The sequence below is a fragment of the Cryptotermes secundus genome, unplaced genomic scaffold, assembly GCF_002891405.2.
Source record: "Cryptotermes secundus unplaced genomic scaffold, Csec_1.0 scaffold144, whole genome shotgun sequence".
Taxonomy (NCBI): domain Eukaryota; kingdom Metazoa; phylum Arthropoda; class Insecta; order Blattodea; family Kalotermitidae; genus Cryptotermes; species Cryptotermes secundus.
The window spans coordinates 1,872,433-1,885,667 of NW_019740655.1; the positions used below are offsets into that span (position 1 = coordinate 1,872,433).

The following is a 13,235-nucleotide window of genomic DNA, read 5'->3' on the forward strand; positions in this document are numbered from 1 at the left end:
TATATATATAGAATTATTGACATTTTGGACAATATCCATCGTCCTGTTTTTATTTACAAACAACATTTCGGAGACGGGAGTCTGTGTCCTTTAAGTAAAATCCTACTTAGTTGGGCCCAATCGATAGAACTTGTCCGTGTTTCAGTTAATCAGAATTGTATTTTACAAAGGTTTCAATAACCCCATGCAGTCCTCTTGAGAAGTCACCAGTCGCTCAGTTACACAAGAATTTCCCAACATGTTATAGAACCTGAAGGTTCATCACCGTGCTCACATGAGCCCGTCACTGGCCCCTACCATGAGCCAGATGAATCCAGTCCATACCGTTTTACCCCGTTTCTCTGAGATCCATTTTAATTATATCCTCCCACCTACGTCTAGGTTTTCCTAGTAGTCTCTTTTCTTCTACGTTTGCAACCAAATCCCTGTATGGGGTTTCACCAAACTCTATGCAGAGAATGAAGAGGCATGAATTTATCTGTTTAGTCTGCCCCACTGCCTTCAATACGCATGGAATTATGAACCCTGTTTTTACACTGAACGAAATAAATTATTAATGTCACAAAGTCTTCCTGAAATCCAACGTAAAAGTCCTTTCTAAATTGGACTATTTTTTTAACATTTAGGAGGAAAAAGTGAACTTTTATGAATATATAAACTGTTTTCTAACTCTAACTCTAACAGGGTGTTGAGGGGAATATTTGGACCGAAGATAGATGAAGTGACAGGAGTTTGGAGAAAACTGCATAATGAGGAGCTTCATAACTTGTACTCTTCTCCAAGTATAATTAGAATGATCAAGTCAAGGAGGATGAGGTGGACAGGGCACGTAGCACGAATGGGGGAGACAAGGAATGCATATAGGTATTGGTGGGAATGCCAGAAGGAAAGAGACCACTGGGAAGACCAAGGCGTAGGTAGGTGGACAAGATTAAAATGGATCTTTGAGAGATAGGATGGGATGGTATGGATTGGATTGATCTGGCTCGTGGTAGGGACCAGTAAGGGGCTCTTGTGAACACGGTAATGAACCTTCGGGGTCCATAGAATGCTGGGAAATTCTTGAGTAATTTTAGATTTGGCTTATTCTAAAGAAGGGCTCAGTTCCGTAAGCAAATAACTAAGTCTCGTTTAAATAAATGGTTAAAAATTGAGTTGTGTTATACTAAAAGACCAAGGTGCGAATAAGCTTACAACTTAACACAGGCGGCCTCCGTAGTCTAGGGGTAACGTTCCCACCTCATGACTCAAGATTCGCGGGTTCAAACCCGGCGGAGGTCGTGGAATTTTTAAGGGCGGAAAAATTCAGGGAACAAGATTTAAGATTTACGGCACGTAAAAGATCCTCATGTCTCTAGGAGACCTCTGAGCAAAATTAGGCAAAAGTTTCCCGCCCAAGTAGTTTCCAATGCCTCCGGTAAATGGGGAAGTATCGAGTACCAGTGCCAGTAGAGGACCGACCTCGCTGGCTGAACGGGGCTGATAGCGAGCACCTGTACCGGTAGGGTATGGCGACTGGTAGAATATCTAAGGGGGACGTACAATAGACTATTAATCGCGGTGCATGGGGAAACCCACCCCCTCCAATAATAATAATAATAATAATAATAGAACTGGGGATTTTGTAGAGCATTAACAAACTTGCAACAACAAATGAAATACAGATGTCACATTTTACCACAGTAATCTCTGCAATCAGGGGTCATACATGGTTATTTATCTACTTATTAAATATATTCATATTATGGACTATTTAACGACGCTTTCAATAGATCAGATTACACTGGGCCGAATGAAAGGATTATGATCATTAAAAAAATGGAAAGGAACAGGAAGGAGGCGGTCGTGAACTAATTTGAAGCACTATCCCGGCATTTTCTTCAACTAAGGCAAAGAAAGTAAAGTTCTCTGTGTTTGTAATTAAGCACTACGCCATGAAGGCGTAAGGGGGAGTGGATGTATAGAACCACATTTTCTTGACATCGGCAGTAGCTGGAGGTGAGTGGTGAGCTACAAGCCCCGGCTGCTTTACCCCCGCAGAAGGGGCCGCCTGTACCCATTGGATAAGAGGTTGGGTGGACCCCAGAGCCAGTCTGGACGACGTGGGGAAGAGAAAATTCTTGACCCTACCGGGACTCGAACTCCGACCCATCGGTCGTCTAGCCCGTAGCACGTCGCTATACCGTCTATAATATCCCTGGAGTGATCCCGACTGGAGTGCCTGACGAAAACAACAAAAATCCTTAGTCAAGATGACCGGCGTCCCGTCTGAAATTCGTGCCAGGCATATCTCGAATGCAAATGAGGAGCGGTACTATTTCTTGCAACGTTATTTGGTACCGCTGAGCATTAACACTTGTAGTTATTAACAGAACTGTCCCTTTATGTGTACACTTCTTACTAGAAAACTGAATAGACCTTAATTTCTCTTTGAAATGATATATATAATATCTGTGTGTGTGTGTTAAGTTCTTCTGTAAATATTCGCCCTGACTACAGCAAAAGATACAGACAGTCTCTGCTTGTGATCTTACTGAGCCCTGAGTCAACAGCTCTGTACTGTATCAACATCATTTAACTATGTACGTCATCATAAATGCCGTTAATTTATTACACTCACTCCAACGTTAAATATTTCTTACCCATATTTTCAAGAACTTTCCTAAAATGAAAGCGACGCGAGATTTCATCGCTGTTCGTAAATACTGCTCATAAATCAGAGTTCAAGAGCAGGGAGGGGGGGAATTCAAAGAAATTTCTTAATGGGAACTTTAAATCAAACATCAACAACAATGTACAAGAAGTTCCTACACATTCCGACGTAATACGCCTTTGTGTGGACATCGTTATAGAGGATGATATGCGAGAGCCCATGCTGTGTGTAGGAACTGACACGCCATCCAACAGAAGAAGCTGCGAAGGCAGACACGCCCAACACCAAAGGTGAATGTGACGACTGAAAATCACAGTCCTCGGTTTGAGTAACAGAATATAAGTTACTCTCTGTAGCCTGTAGTCCGCAAGCGAACTATACCGACCAAGCGACCGCTGCTTGTCGGCGCAGTTAGTTCCAACTTCAGTGGATAGAGGGTGTCGCGTGGTCAGAGCAACGAATCCCCACGGCAGCTAATCTCGGTTTTCTAGACCGCAGCCGCTATTTCCTTGAAACAGCTCCACAATTATACTCACGAGGCTGAGTGGACGCCGTTCCAGAACCACCACTTCTCAGAAAAACTGGTAGCGCCGGGAATCGAACCCGGAACCTCTGGATCTGTAGCCAGGAACTCTGAGCACTAGACCACAGAGGCGACCGAATATAAGTCACTGATGAGCATACTGTTTTACACTTAGTTTGTAGGGCGTTCTACCAGTTACAGAACGAGAGGCAACAAGAGATGTCTGTCATTCCCACGTCTCTGGGTCTAGTATTGCTGGTATGTTGCGTCGAATGAGATGTAACAGAAGTTACATGTAACAGTTCGGAAGTTTAGTTTCGCGACTGATATCTGAAAATGTATAGATTAAAACAAACGGACAACAGCCATATATTTTCCCCTTGTTTTCTATGGGTGCGAATTGTGGTCTGTCATACTGAGAGATGAGCACAGACTGAGGGTATCTGAGAACAAGACACTAATTAACTCCATGGAGATGAGCCCTTCTTGAGAAGCCCCCAGTTGTGCAGCTACTCAAGAACTTCCCAGCATTTTATGGAACACGAAGGTTCATTACCGTGATCACAAAAGCCCTCCACTGGTCCCTACCATCAGCAAAGATCAATCCAGTCCGTACCACTCCATCCTATTTCTCTAAAATCCTGTTTAATTTTATCCAGCCACCTACGTCTTAAGTCTTCCTAGTTGCCTCTTTCCTTCTGGCTTTCCCGTCAATATCATATACGCATTCCTCGTCTCCCCATTCTTACTACATGCCCTGCCCACCTCATCCTCCTTGACTTCATCATTATAATTATACTTGGAGAAGAGTACAGGTTATGAAGCTCCTCATTATGCAGTTTTCTCCAACCTCCTGTCACTTCATCTCTCTTCGGTCCAAATATTCTCCTCAACACCCTGTTCTCAAACACCCTCAGTCTATGTTCCTTCCTTAATGTCAGAGACCAAGTTTCACACCCATACACAACCACAGTCAAAATTATAGTTTCTTTATACTCTAATTCTTACGTTTTTCGACAGGAGAAGAGAAGACAAAAGGTTCTGGACAGAATGGCAGCAAGCATTGCCTGACCAGGATGCCCAGAACATTGTAATCGGCGGGGGAAGAAGTAGCAGCACGAGGGAGAAAAGCATAATGAGCTCATGATTTGTATTTTTCATCGAATATTACTAGAATGATAAAATAAAGGATGAGATGGGAATTGTATGTAGCACGTACTGGAGATACAGCAATGCATACTAACTTCTGGTCAGAAAACCGAAAAGGAAGAGATGTCTTGGAGATGGGAGAACAATATGAGACGGGTATTAAAGAACTGTGGTGTGAGGATGTGGCTTGGTGCATGAACCAGTGCCGGATTCTTCTGAACACTCAATAAAACTTCGAATTCCAAAAAAGGCGGAAAATTTGACAAGTGAGACATAATTACCTCCCCAAAATGGACTCTGTTCGACAGAGTTCGATTAGCTCGTCGATATCTCAAGTAATTTATTGCGCATCGATGCCACATCGTAACAACCTAGAAACAGTGACAATGAACCACATAAAGAAATTCGAAACCCCTGCACCACATGGGAAATAACCGATCACGGCCTTACACTTACTCCATGGAACATAATCCAGTATCGAGGCGGTAACAGCCGCTCAACCGGTCAAGAAATTCCCCTCCTTTTATGGAACTTGAAAGTTCATTAACGTGCCCTCAAGACTTGTCACTGGATCTTATCCGGAGCCCGTACAGTACTGTCCACAGCCTCATAACGTATCTATAATCCAGTTTAATATCATCTTCCCATCTAAGGAAATAACTTCCAAATCACCTTTTTCCTCATCTCTGAATTGATCGCCCTAATAATACTGGGTGGCTGGTCTCAGTGGCCACGCGGTCTAAGGCATGAACTGTCTTCGCTCGCTCGGACGCTGGGATTGTGGGTTCGAATCCCACTCAGGGCATGGTTGTTTGGTGTGTATGCGTTTATGCTGTGTTTGTATTGTACTGTGTTTAGGTAGCGGCCTTACGACGAGCTGATCACTCGTCCAGGGAGTCCTACCGTCTGTGTAAAATGATTATGAAACAGAATAAGAGGCCTGGGTCCTGAATGGGCTGAAAGAGCCATTTTGAAAAAAAATATATATTGAGGGCAGAATACAAACTGTAGCGTCTATCTTCATGCATGCATCTGCAGCTTCCCATTATTTAGTTTATGGGCCAATCGGGCTCATTTTTCTCAGTACTTCTTTCTGTAACATCCTATACCGAGAAAACACGTTCTACAGCCATAAAAAACAGCAGATAAATTACAGTTTGTACATCTGAATCTTCAGTTTCTAGGCAAAAAACACGTGTAGAAAAGACACGTAAATAACTTTCGGGTGTGCTGTAGACATTGCAGTATTAAAAACGCGTTGTTTCCCAGGGCCTTACGTAGGATGGGGACATTGCACAGGGGAGAGACCACACAGTAATCGAAGTAGTCAAGTCGTCAATCAACCTCAACGAGCTTGTTGAAGCCTGTAACGTCACTGCAATGTTAACATCGCATCCCATTATGAGAGAAGAACTCAACAGTCTCTTCTGTGGCAGGCCCACAACCCCAGGGCAGTAGCCCATAAATGCGCCCATAAAGAATTAAAAATATAAGCATCTTTTTCTACACTGAAGATGTAAGCAGCAGACTCCTCCGAAACTTCGTTACCTAATTCTACCTACTGAGCTACTAAACGATGTGATTTTAATACGTACCGCCGAGAGAATTCCACATTTCATAGAATGTAATGAATGAGCTCTCTCTAATTTTGACATCTACTTATTTCTGCATGCCTTCAAGAAATTCGGAAGCTAAATGTGTTTTAACATGTCCAATGATTTCAAATCCTTAAGCTCAGGCTACGGGTATGACGGCCGAGGTGAAGGGGTTCAATTTCCGGTAGATGCAAGAAATTGTTCTCCATAGCAATTAGACCAACTCTGGGGCCCACCGAGCCTACACAATCGGCACCGCGGGTCGTTTCTCCGGGGATAAGGCGGCAGGGGCTTGAAGCTGCGCACTCACCTTCGTCTAATGCCGAGATTGCGAATGGTGAAGCTATACCTCCACTCCCCCATACGTCTTCACGGCGTAATGCTTAAGCAGTTAAGTTCTGGGATAATTTTACTTTTATCCTTTTATACGCATATTTTGGAACCATGTCACAGTTACTTAAACCGGAATTCGAGTGTCGCAAATANTCGCCCGCTTTACCTCCGCAGAAAAAGCCCCAAGGTACCCATTGTATAGGAGGCCGGGTGGGTCCCAGAGCCGGTCTGGACGACGTGGAGAAAACTCTTCACCCTACAGGGACTCGAACTCTGACCCCTCGGTCGTCCAGCCCGTAGCCAGTCGCTATACCGACTGCGCTATCCCGGCTCCATATAGTGTGCGTGCGCGCGTGTGTGTGTGGGAAGGAAGAATCTTAACTTGAAACCAGTGTGTCATCTTAATAATTACTCACAAAACGGACGTGGCTTTGACCGCTTGGACGTCATTTCGTAAGATAACGATGATAATTCAGGAACCTGCAGAACGCTGGAATATTCACGCAGTGGCTATCGCGTATCTCCAAACGTAGCACTGAAGATATAACTCTATGACCAGCACTCACGTGGCAATCAAAAACAAGCACTACAATATTCACATGTAGCAGCTTCTCAGTGGCAATTTGACGAAACTAAACTGCATTAACACACTAACACCTCAGTAAACGTAAGTTATGGAATTTCACAGAACTCGGGATTCAACTTCCATGGCTGTAACCAATTGTAATTTTGCTTAATCCTTATAGTAACCTATCAATTTATCTTACTACGAAACGAATTTCTTTACTTTGCAGTACAGGTCCAGTTCCGTGAGATAAAAAAAAAACTCCGTGATTTTAGTCCGCATGCGAACTATACCAACCGAGCGACCGCCGCTTGTCGGCGAAGTTTAGTGCCAACTTTTGCGGATAGAGGGTGTCGCGTGGTCAGCGCAACGAATTCCCACGGCCGTTAATTTCGGTTTTCTAGATCGGAACAGCTATTTCCTTGAAAGAGCTCCTTAGTTATCCTCACGAGGCTGAGTGAACCCCATTCCAGACCCACTCCTCCGAAAAAATCTGGTAGCGCCGGGAATCAAACCCGGGACCTTTGGAGCTGTAGCCACGAACGCTGACCACTAGACCACAGAGGCGGTCCACCGTGCGATTAAACTGGTGGGAAATAATGTATACATAACATGCGGCTGGAAAAGGCTACATTATAACTAGCTTCAAAACCTTTTGTCTTCACTGTTTACTAGGGCGACTGAACCAAGGATGAGGAAATGGGCGAGGCGTGTAACACGTTCGGCAGGGAACCGAAATTCTTACAAAATCTGAGGCGGAAACCTAAAAATGAGAGACCATTTGGAAGACCTAGGCGTAAATGACAGCTGATATTAAAATAGATCTTTAAAAAAATACTTCGTGATGAGCACAGAAATCCAACTTAGTGCTTTTCACAACGCATCTTCCTTCAAACATCTCGTATCATTCAGTATCACAGATTTTATATGATCAAATGAATACTTTCTCCGCCTGTTTGAGTAACTGATGCTCAGTGCCTTCGGGCTCACAACTAAAAGAAACTATGTGTGGAGCTAATTTATGGTAAGTTCTCGAGTTCTGCGGACACTATATTTGATATCTGCGGTTATCACCTGATCACAATTCACTATCATCTTATCACGATAACAACAACTCAACGTTGTGCGGTGCTTCATGTAGTCAAGTGAATGTCTGTCCTTCTTGGAACCCGAAAACTTATTACCGCGTCCATAAAAGCCCGCCACTGGACTCTATCCCAAGTCCCTGAATCCTATATCCATTCTCATATCCTGTTCCTTAAAAATTAGTTTCAATATTATTTCCGCTTTGATTTCCCGAGTGGTCTCTTCCCTGAAAATCTTATTTTGTTGATTATGTGTTAGAATATAAAACTATATTTATTCCGGTACAATAGCCACTACCAGCAACTGTGCTGGGGCCATGCAGACTACGTGCCGCGTGGGCTACCTAAGATAAATTTATTCCCAGCCTGTTATCCATACATCGTAACTTACATAACGTTTGACTTCAATCATATGCGATTATAAAACGAATATACACACTAATTCACATCTTCACCACCTATCTCTTTAATATCCACATCAATATCATCCCCCATCTCCTTCTCGGTCTTTCAAGTGGACGCTTTACGTTTTCCCATCAAGAATTTTTGTATTGGCAATATTTCTACTCTTCTATTCCAGCCACACGCTCAGCAATTTAAGCTTCCTAGTTTCAATGTTATAATAATACTAATAATTGACCTGTATAAATAACAGATCCTTGTTATGAAATACTACAAAATTCAAAATTTCTCAGTTACGTCATATTTCTTGGGAGCCGGGATAGCGCAGTCGGTATAGCGATTGGATACGGGCTGAATGACCAAGGGGGTCGGAGTTCGAGTCCCGATGGGGATAAAAATTTTCTCTTCTCCAAGTCGTCCAGACTGGTTCTGGGGTTCACCCAACCTCCTATCCAATGGGCACCGGGGACTCTATCTCCGGGGTTAAAGCGGACGGGGCTTGAAGCTGACCACTCACCTCTAACTAGTGCCCAGTTCAAGAAAATGTGGAACTATACATCCACTCCCCCATACGCCTCCATGGAGTAGTGCTTAATTAGTTAAGGACAACTTTACCTTTTACCTTTACGTCATACTTCTTAGACATTGCATTGCCTGCTCCAAGTATGTAATTTACGAGCGGGTCACCAGAAACGGGGGGTCGAATTGTGTCCACATACACGGAAAATTCAAGATTACAGCAAGAGTTTAAATTTTCTTTTGATATTAGCAATATTATGCTAATCTTGTAATGAAACTGATTCAAGCGGTAACGATTCTGACTTGTATTTGGAACGTGTCCGGTTCGAACATCGGCCAGGTCACCGTCTATCCTGACAGGTTTTTCGTGGTACAGAACGGTTCCTCCATGCATGCGCCAGGATACTATCTTAAATTAGGGCCCAAAGGTTTCCTTCCACGTCATTATTCACTGTGTCAATCGACTAAACAGTCTGAGATAACGACAGCGTCATTAGATAAACAAATTTATTGATACGGTCTTGTAATCGTGATGCTTACCTCGGCGACATCTTTTGAGGCTCTGGCGTGACTTGATGTCGTTCCTGTTGTTAATGCTATTGTTTCTGTTCTTGTTCCTGATGTTATTGTTAACAATAACGTGGCCCGAGGAGAATTCTAAGATCTTCATCATTACACAGAAAAATACTACCAACATTACGGAATTAAAACACAACCATTAGAAATAAAAGTTTGTTCAAGTTCTGGCACATCCACGTACCGCGTGTCTGATTTGCCTATGAAGGCCAATGAATTTCATTTTTCCAATCTCACTTCATCTTATTCTATTAACATATTCTAAACTAACTTCCACGTTCCATAACACTGTTAGTATATAACATATAAAATTCAATAAATCAGGTACGTAACTGGATAATCGATCGGGTTTTAAATTATCACAAAAATGAAGTCCACTTCCAGTTCAGTTCAATTACGTTTCACAACGAAAGTTCCAATTGTTATTACACTTTTACAATAAACTCGTAATGAAAACCACTTCTGTATGCCCACATTACGTAGCATGCATAACATAAATGCACGGCCAACACTTTTAACATCCAACAGATGTCATCTCACGTTAATGGTTTCGTTTTCCAACTCCATTGTTACACATTAAGTCACAACACAGCATAAAGGAATACGCATACACGAAAAGTTCATCTTCTGCTGCGGTAGAAACAAAATATCACTGACAAACAATAGTTTCAAGAAAAAGTCCGTACGTTTTTTCTCATAAAACACACGTTTTTGAAACCAATGAATGTATTACATTATGCTGATACAACTAATAGATTAATTATAGATACTACACGTTTATTTCGGATCACGTGGTGTTACGTAAATGGTGCGTTTTTGTGTAACTCGAGTCAAGATTATACACTTCTATCTCATTAGGCCTACCGAGTATTACTGAGTCTCACTCTGGTTGAAGAAAGAGCTCGAGTTTTGCACTCGGCACGCTGCTAGCTAGCTCCATCCGCCCCATGGCTGTTGGGCTGGCCGCCAGATTAACAAGACCAGGGGTGCAACACATTTCCCTACCCAAGACTGTGAGTTTCCGTACATGCTCAGCAATGGTGAACTTGCGTTGAAGCACTAGAAACTACTTCAACGGATTGTTTTTCGCCCTGATCCCAACCGCAAAATCCAAGTACACTCAAAATTTGGGCAGCCTATACAAATGCGGAAAGATCTGTAAGCTAAAGAAAGCACTAATTCCTCCCTCGAACCTCGTAAAATATTCATCACATCGGAAATGCTTCAAGCAAAAGATACTGATCTCAATTAATTATACGTTTTATTATGTGCCAGAAACTAAAATGGGTAAAATGTGGTATTCGTAAATGTGACACGTGTTGACTCCTAGGAGGATATACATACACGCCTTCGAAACTACACGGTGTCACACAATTCCCAGAACCGTGACACAGAAAAATATTGTCATGACTCCTGTGGGACCCTGAACAAAGAATGACTGTGCTGGCGAGCCCAGCAGCAATTCACCCGACTTACCGACCAATGGTGTCACAAACCAGAACACCACAATTTGAACAACCACCACAGTGTAAACCTCAAAAGTTGTTCTGTGCTTAATTAAGCACCACGCCATAAAGACATGACGAAATGGAGGTATCGCTCCATGCATTCTTAACCTTGGCATCAGATTGACCTATGGGGTCAGCTTCAGACATCCAGGACTCCTCAACCCCGGGGAAGGAGCTCCCTGTATCCAGTGGATAGGGTTGTCCCCAGAATTGGTCTGTCTGCTGTGAAGAAGAATAGTATCTGTTGCTCCTACCGGAAACTGAACACTGTCTCCTCGGTCGTGCAGTCTGTGTAGTCTAGTCCCTATACCGACTGAGCTATCCTGGCTGATCCTATCATGTAATTAATGAAGTGCATTTTTTCATTAAAAATATTACAAATGTAGGATTTCAAGTTCTCACAGCTTGTCTCGCATAGTTCTATCTTCTGGGATATGTCGTGTAATCTGTTGAAAGTCAATCGACGTTTCGAAGTAACATGTCGCCTCCATTTTCAGTGTCGAAGAATAAGTCGAGCAAGAAACTAGCATGAAAGCAAGTGACAACCTGGTTTCTTGCTTGATTTATTCTTCGACCCTGAAGATAGATGCGATATGTTCCTCCGAAACATCGGTTGACTTCCAACGGACTACACGGGCGTTATATCCCAGAAGACAGGACTCATCAGATGTTATGACGTTCGGTACAACATTTATGTAAGAGAACCTCCTTACTCGGATTCGGTGACGGGCCCGGGACCGTAGCCTGAGGTAGAACTTTGCGGCCTTGTGGCGGCTGGACAGGCTTACCGCACATATTGCTGACACTGATGGTTGCATATGAAGCAATGTACACAGTGGCGCACGAAATGAGCCAGTATTTGGTTTTCTTTTATTGCTAGCGGGGTGGGAGTAAGTCCCTTGTACAGCGGCCACTTCTGGCCTATTGTACCAGCCCCAGATGGTAGGTGAGGGTGATTGTGGAGCAATTGGTGGAATGAAGATTGGCAGGGGAAACCGAAGTACTCGGAGAAAACCTGCACCAGTGTCACTTTGCCCACCACAAATCCCACTTCACAAGACCCGGGATCGGACCCGGGCCGCCGCGGTGGGAAGCCAGCGACTAACCGCTTGAACTATGGCGCGGCCCAGTATTTGATTTAGTATTAAATATTCAACTTTGCAATGAACGATGGTAAAACTTACGGCGAGGGTACACCAAGGAACTGGCAACGGCAACGCAACCGAAATTTCCTTTTCCTCAATTTGCGCTGCTCCATTCAGTAACATGTGTTCAACTCAGGCTGATAACAATTTTCTGAAATTGCGGTTGCGTTGCGGTTGCCAGTTTCCTTGATGTGCCCACGCCCTTACATTAGATCATGGAGATTAGTTCCTACTCTTCCCGAGCGCGCTAGTGTAGCGCTGTCTGCTCATGCGCCAGTTCACACAAGATGGCTGACAGATGAAGATTGTAGAGCAAAGCATATAAATAATGTTGCATTGTGCTCACACAGAGTCGGTTTCGTTCCCATTTTCAAACGCAATGGGCGCCTTCACTCAAATGAAATAAGGAGTAGCAGGGGGCAAACGAAGAACATGATCAAAATCGCCTGAAGCGTACAGTGTAACCACATATTGACTTAGGATAGCGGTCTTCTGTATTATGATGCCGTAGAGTTTCCGATGCCATTTCGGAGGAACGCGTCGCTTCCACCATCAGAGCAACATCTATGCTTTAGAAGGTAGATGCAGTAGGTTCTTTCAAAATGTTGGCAGGTCTTCGGAGTGAAGAACTAAACATATTAGGTCTATTTAAGTTTAGTTGAATAAATCTCACAGTTTAAGTGTGTAGAATTTTGACTGACGAAGTATTGCTAAACTCTATTTACTTCACAAGCAAAAGGAAGCTTTTGTTCCTAAAACATTAATTCGCAGTTACATGAAAATTACTGAGTGATATTCTTCTATATTAAAAACGGAGAGAGATTTCTCCGCAAAACTGGAACCTACCGACACACGTCACACGGCATTACGTCTAAGATTACCGACAAAGTAGATGACAGCAGTCGCATAGGTCACGGCAGCATTCCACATCTACAATTCATAAATTAAATGCTTCCGGATACATACTGATATGGACTTTTTTCTTGATTTTACATGTAGAATTCGTGCCCAAAATTTGTCCGCACTTTTCAGTTACTCTCTGTATAAAGTTGAATGATCAGCTTCATGCTCCAGCCGCTGTAACTTCAGGTAAAGAACCGCCTGTTTCCATTATACAGGAGGCTAGATATAACCAGGGGTTGGTAGCGAAGAGAAACATCCCTGCCACCGTCCCAAATCGAA

At 43.2% G+C, this 13,235-nt stretch overlaps 1 protein-coding gene across 1 annotated transcript in view; it reads right to left on the bottom strand.

Annotated features, from left to right (window-relative positions):
* Window positions 1–10,254, bottom strand: part of LOC111872358 — a 122,831-nt gene extending 112,577 nt beyond the window's left edge. Inside the window, exon 1 of the mRNA XM_023866151.2 lies at window positions 9,365–10,254. Coding sequence (XP_023721919.1) covers window positions 9,365–9,521 — 157 coding nt within the window. The 5' untranslated portion in view covers window positions 9,522–10,254. The remainder of the gene's footprint in view (window positions 1–9,364) is intronic.
* Between the last annotated feature and the right edge of the window lie 2,981 nt (window positions 10,255–13,235).